Raw genomic sequence first — 6000 nt, 5'->3', positions numbered from 1 at the left:
TGCACAATTTAAGCCCCTGTCTTCCGCCTCAAGATTCCCAGTCCCCGCTGTTCTCTGAGCTTCACCAGGGAGCGCAAGGGAGGGTAACACTAGTCTTTAGAACACCCCGACCCAGCGGGCCGACAACTCGGCGTCCGCCGCGCCTCAGCAAGCCTGACTTCCAGAACCCGGCCGTCCCCGCCCCACCGGCCGCAAAAAGGCCCGACCTCAAGATGGCGGCGGGGGCGGAGCCTGCGCGGCCGCCCTGGGGCGGAGCCTGTGGCTGACGTAGCTGGGGCGGGGTCAGACTGGGGGCGGTGCCAGCGGCCCAGCTCAGCCTGGCCGCCTCAGCCCGCCGGCGGGGGGCTTCGGCGGTCCCGCTGGAGCTCTCTTTTCCGCGGAGCAGGTTTGTGCCGTAGCTCCCTGAAGGCATCATGAAGTCCCCGGTTTCGGACTTAGCCCCGAGCGACGGCGAGGAGGGCTCGGACCGCACACCGCTCCTGCAGCGCGCCCCCCGGGCGGAAACCGGTGAGTGGCGGCGCGATCCAGGGGGTTTTCGGGCGGGTGGCCGTCCCAAGGTGGAGGGTGTCCAGAGCCGCTCAAGCCCTCGGGGGCTGAGATCGGGGAGCCCGGTGAGGGCCCCCCCTCAAGCCTCCGATTTCTCGGATGCCCAGAAGCCCGCTGCCGGGCCCGGGAGGCGAGCGGCGCCGGGAGGCCGGGGCTGGGCTGAGGTTCCAGCAGGACCTCGGCAGGTGCAGCCCCGGGGGTCTCCGCAGGTGCAGCCGGCGGGCTCGGGCTCGGACCTGCTGGGCGCCGCGGGCGCAGGGCGCCGGGCGATCTTCCGTAGTATTGAGCTGGGGACCCTGTGGAAGAACGAACTAGGGGAGAGAACCTTGAAATGAATGGGCAGAGGGCGAAGCGGAGGACCCCGAGGAAAAAAGCGCCCTGGGGAAACCTGCAGTTGAAGGCTGGAGGGCGGGACGGAGACGCGGACTCTTCCTCCTTGTCACTGCCACCTTGCCACAGCTGCTGGTCCTCCAGCATGTGATCTGGTAGCTAGCTCCTTGGGCGTGGAGACAAAAAAAAAAAAAAAAAAAGGACTGGGGTTAACTTTGTTGCGTATGCGGAGGGAAATTATTGGATAACTCAGCGAATATCTTGAAATTGTGCAGTAAAAGTTACTGCATACATTTTTTCCCCCGTATAGTTAGTTGTCTACAATGAAGTCATAGCAGTCTAATAAATTAGGAAACGGGTAGGCTATCCACAGATAGGCTTAAGATAGGCTATCCATAGAGCGCGCTAAGGTAATTTGTCGAAAGCCATGCAGCAAATAGAAAAGGATGTATAATACTTCACAATGCATCTTCCCTGAATTTGGGAAAATTAAATATTTTGCTATCATGCTTCTTTAAAAGAAATAAAAACTAAAGAATAAATCACTTTGCATGCATTCTGTAGTTTCAAAGATGTATGCTTGAGAAACAGCTGAATTAGAAATTTAACTTTTCTTGACCAAGAGCAGTATAACCTTTTAAGTTTGTTTTCAACATTACCAGATGGTGGCAGTAGAGGTAGCAATATTATAGCTCCATCGGGCAACTAGGTGCTTATTTTTGTGGACGCTCAGGGTAAGCACTGTACCATACTGGCGTTTTATCTGGAAGTTGGACTTAGTTCCATAAACTGATCTTTTTTCATGACATATGATTTAGATTTCTATAATCCTCTTCTCTGAAATAATCTAGTGTGGAAATACAGAAATAAATGCCGTAAAGATATTCCCTAGAAACTACTATGTTCTATTGCAATTGGGAAATAAATATATATATAATCAAATTTTAGCTCAGATGTTAAACAGAGTAATTGTCAGGAAATGCAGATTAAAACTGCAGTGAGCCATTACATGCTTACTAAAATAACTAGTTAAACTGGCCAAAGATACCAAATACTGGCAAACATATGGAATAACTAGAACTCATATTTTGCTGGTAAGAGTGTAAAATGGTACAAGTACTTTGGAAAACTGGCAGTCTGTTAATATTTTAAAGTTAAACATGCATGACCATAGTACCAAACAATGTTTATAGCAGCTTTAATTCATAATATCCATAGTTAAAAACTGGAAACAACCTATCCATCAGTCCATCAACAAATGACTAGGTAAACAAATTGGGGTATAGTCACACATACTCAGTTATAAAAAGTAACTGCTGACACTCCTGATATGGCTAAATCCCAGGCACAAAGGAAACTACCATGTTAATGTATCTTTTGGTCAGTATGAGGTTCTAAACAAGCAAAACTAATCTGTGATAACAGGAAGCAGATCATTGATTGCATGGAAGCTACAGGCAGGAAGGAGTTGCCTGCAGAGACACTAGGGTACTTTTTGGGGTGATGGAAAAATTCTGCATCTTGACTAGGGATCAAAGATGTATACATCTGTCAAAATTCACCAAATTGTACACTTGAAATGGGAGCATTTTATTGTGTGTAAAATATACCTCAATAAAGTAGATTAAAAAAGAAAATTTTCATTCCTTTTGGGAAATGGAATGAGATGGAAATGAAATTTGAAAACAATCCCTCCTTGATTCATGGGTTGAGTGTTCTTGTATAGATCTTAGCCCTGTTCCTCATGCCTTGAGGTGGCTGTCTTTATTATAACCATTTCCCCTCTTATTTTTACTCTATACATTACCTACAAGAGAGGAAAAGAAGATAAAAATAGCACAACACATTGTTATTTTTTGCTACTTAAAATATAAGGGTTTTAGAGAAAAGTTACAGGGTGTTGCATTAGTCAACAATATTTTAAATTACGCTTTGTGCCTGGCGTGCTATGACAAGGACAAGAGAGGAGCAATGGGAAAGACAAAGATGGGTGTAACAGCCTTATAAGAGGCACCAGGGCTTACCTCATCTTCTTGCTCAGTAGTGCCCCGGTCCTGGCTTCTGTACATCTAATAGGAGAAACAAGATGACTATTAGTTATATTTTTATTTAAATTATGTTCTGTATGTTTACTTTGCACGTTTCAGACATTGTAGGTGTTTAAAAAAAAAAAACTTTTCATCCAGAATTAGCTTTTTAGTGGTGCCTGAAGGAGTAAACCTTCAGCTGACCTTAAAATCTCTCTTTCTGTATGTTTATATATGTCTTGGGCTTCCCTGGTAGCTCAGTGGGTAAAGAATCCGCCTGCCATGCAGGAGACCCCAGTTCGATTCCTGGGTCAGGAAGATCCCTTGGAGAAGGGATAGGCTACCCACTCCAGTATTCTTGGACTTCTCTGGTAGCTCAGTTGGTAAAGGCTCTGCCTGCAATGCAGGAGACCCTGGTTCGATTTCTGGGTCAGGAAGATCCCCTAGAAGAGGGATAGGCTACCCACTCCAGTATTCTTGGGCTTCCCTGGTGTCTCAGACGGTAAAGAATCCACCCACAATGCGGGAGACCTGGGTTGGATCCCTGGGTTGAGAAGATTCACTGGAGGAGGACATGGCAACCCACTCCAGTATTCTTGCCTGGAAAAACCCTGTGGACAGAGGAGCTTGGCAGTCATGGAGTCACAAAGAGTCCAGCGTGACTGAGCATTTATGTTTTACTTATCATTTATGTTTGTTTTGGACCAAGCCTATATGAAATTAGCAGTATCTTCTGTACGCCTATGTGTATAGTTTTGTTTACCAGAAGAGATAACAAAAGCTGATAAAATGTTAGTTATAATGTTATACATCAGTTAAATCACCTTAGAGACTAAACTACCATCTGGTGGGCATCATTTTATATATAAACAACCAACAGCCAAAGAGATTAAGTTCCCAAAGGTTGCTATAGCCATGTTAAAGTCTAACCAGAGTTCTAGATTTTAGTCCCATCCTCCTTCCTTGTCACAACACTGCCACCTTTGCGTTACATTTGAGAAATTCCTATTTGCAAAATGCTTAATCATTTTTGTTGACTTCACAAATTTGAAAGTTCACCACTCACCCCATCATGGATAAGAGGACATGGTCTTGTTTTATAGGTCGTGCTTCTTTATTAAGAGAGCTAAAATTAAGATATATTTCTATAGTGTTAAGAACCTCTCAGGTTGACAGAATATGACAGAATTCTCCGTAACCTGACTGGTTTGCCTTTCAGGCATTTGTTTTTACATAGCCAGCTAGATTTCAGAGATGCACGCCAAAGTGATGGCAGACATTGTGTTGCTGTAGATGGCATTATTTCATTCTTTTCTCTGGCTGAGTAATATTTCATTGTATATGTGTATCACATCTTCTGTATCCATTCCTCTGTTGATGAATATTTAGGTTGCCTGAATGTCCTGGACATTGTATACAGTGTTGCAATGAACACTGAGGGTACACGTATCTTTATGAGCTGTTCGTGTATTTTAAAGGAGATTAATTCCTTGTTATGACCAACCTAGATAGCATATTCAAAAGCAGAGACATTACTTTGCCAACAAAGGTCCGTCTAGTCAAGGCTATGGTTTTTCCTGTGGTCATGTATGGATGTGAGAGTTGGACTGTGAAGAAAGCTGAGTGCCAAGGAATTGATGCTTTTGAACTGTGGTGTTGGAGAAGACTCTTGAGAGTCTCTTGGACTGCAAGGAGATCCAACCAGTCCATCCTAAAGGAGATCAGCCCTGGGTGTTCGTTGGAAGGAATGATGCTAAAGCTGAAACTCCAGTACTTTGGACACCTCATGTGAAGAGTTGACTCATTGGGAAAGACTCTGATGCTGGGAGGGATTGGGGGCAGGAGGATAAGGGGACGACAGAGGATGAGATGGCTGGATGGCATCACCGACTCGATAGACATGAGTCTGAGTGAACTCTGGGAGTTGGTGATGGACAGGGAGGCCTGGCGTGCTGCGATTCATGGGGTCGCAGAGTCAGACATGACTGAGCAACTGAACTGAACTGCACTGAATTCCTTGTTGGTTGCTTCATTTCCAGATCTCTTCTCCCATTTTGAGGTTTGTCTTTTCATTTTCGTTATGATTTCCTTTGCCATGCAAAAGGAAAGTTTAAGTTTAATCAGCCCCGTTTGTTTATTTTTGGTTTTTATTTCCATTTACTCTAGGAAGTGTATCAAAAAAGATCTTGCTGAAATTTATGTCAAAGTATGTTCGGTGCATGTTTTCCTCTAAGAGTTGTATAGTGTCTAGTCTTACATTTAAGCCTTCAGTCCATTTTGAATTTATTTTTGTGTGTGGTGTTCAGGAGTGTAATAATTTCATTCTTCTACATGTAGTTGTCTGGCTTTCCCAGCACCACTTATTGAAGAGACTGTCTTTCTCCATTGTGGATTCTTGCTTCCTTTTTCACAGAGTAGGTGACCGTAGGTGCCTGGGTTTATCTCTACTTTCTATCCTGCTCCATTGGTCTATGTTTCTGTTTTTCTGCCAGTATTCTGTCTTGAATACTGTAGCTTTGTATTCTAAAGTCAGGGAGCCTGATTCCTCTAATCTAGAGACTGTCACACTGAGTGAAGTAAGTCAGGTAGAGAAAGACAAATATCATATTATATCGCTTATATGTGGAATCTAAAAAAGGGGGATACAAAGGAACTTATCTACAAAACAGAAATAGAGATAGAGATGTAGAAAACAAATTTACAGTTACCAAGACGTAATGAGGGAGGCATAAACTGGACGATTGAGATTGACATATACACACTACTATATATAAAATAGGTGACTATAAGGACCTGCTGAATAGCACAAGGAACTCTACTCAATATTCTGTAATGACCTATATGGGGAAAGAATCTAAAAAAGACTGGATATATGTATATGTATAACAGATTCACTTTGCTATACACTTGAGAATAATACAACTTGTAAATCAGATCAACTATTAATATATCCCCCAAATGTTTTTAAGTGGTGGGGGGAAGGAAGGCTCAATGCTGATAAACCACAGGAATGTATAGATTCTTCTGCTTAATCTAGATAGGAGGGAGGAAGAGAGTTAGGTACACCCATAAAATTTCCATTCCTCACACTTCTCAC

General features: G+C 43.8%; 1 protein-coding gene across 6 annotated transcripts in view; it reads left to right on the top strand.

Annotated features, from left to right (window-relative positions):
- The first annotated feature begins 339 nt into the window (after positions 1 to 339).
- The window catches only part of SLC17A5 (solute carrier family 17 member 5), a 76255-nt gene continuing 70594 nt past the window's right edge, over positions 340 to 6000 (top strand). For all 6 annotated transcript variants that reach the window (XM_068985002.1, XM_068985000.1, XM_068985003.1 and 3 more), the window contains exon 1: positions 340 to 507. In XM_068985002.1, the coding sequence (XP_068841103.1) occupies positions 414 to 507 (94 nt within the window). In that variant the 5' untranslated portion in view covers positions 340 to 413. The remainder of the gene's footprint in view (positions 508 to 6000) is intronic.

This window comes from Capricornis sumatraensis, chromosome 13 (genome assembly GCF_032405125.1).
Source record: "Capricornis sumatraensis isolate serow.1 chromosome 13, serow.2, whole genome shotgun sequence".
Lineage (NCBI taxonomy): Eukaryota > Metazoa > Chordata > Mammalia > Artiodactyla > Bovidae > Capricornis > Capricornis sumatraensis.
This window is presented reverse-complemented; position numbering and strand designations above follow the sequence as displayed.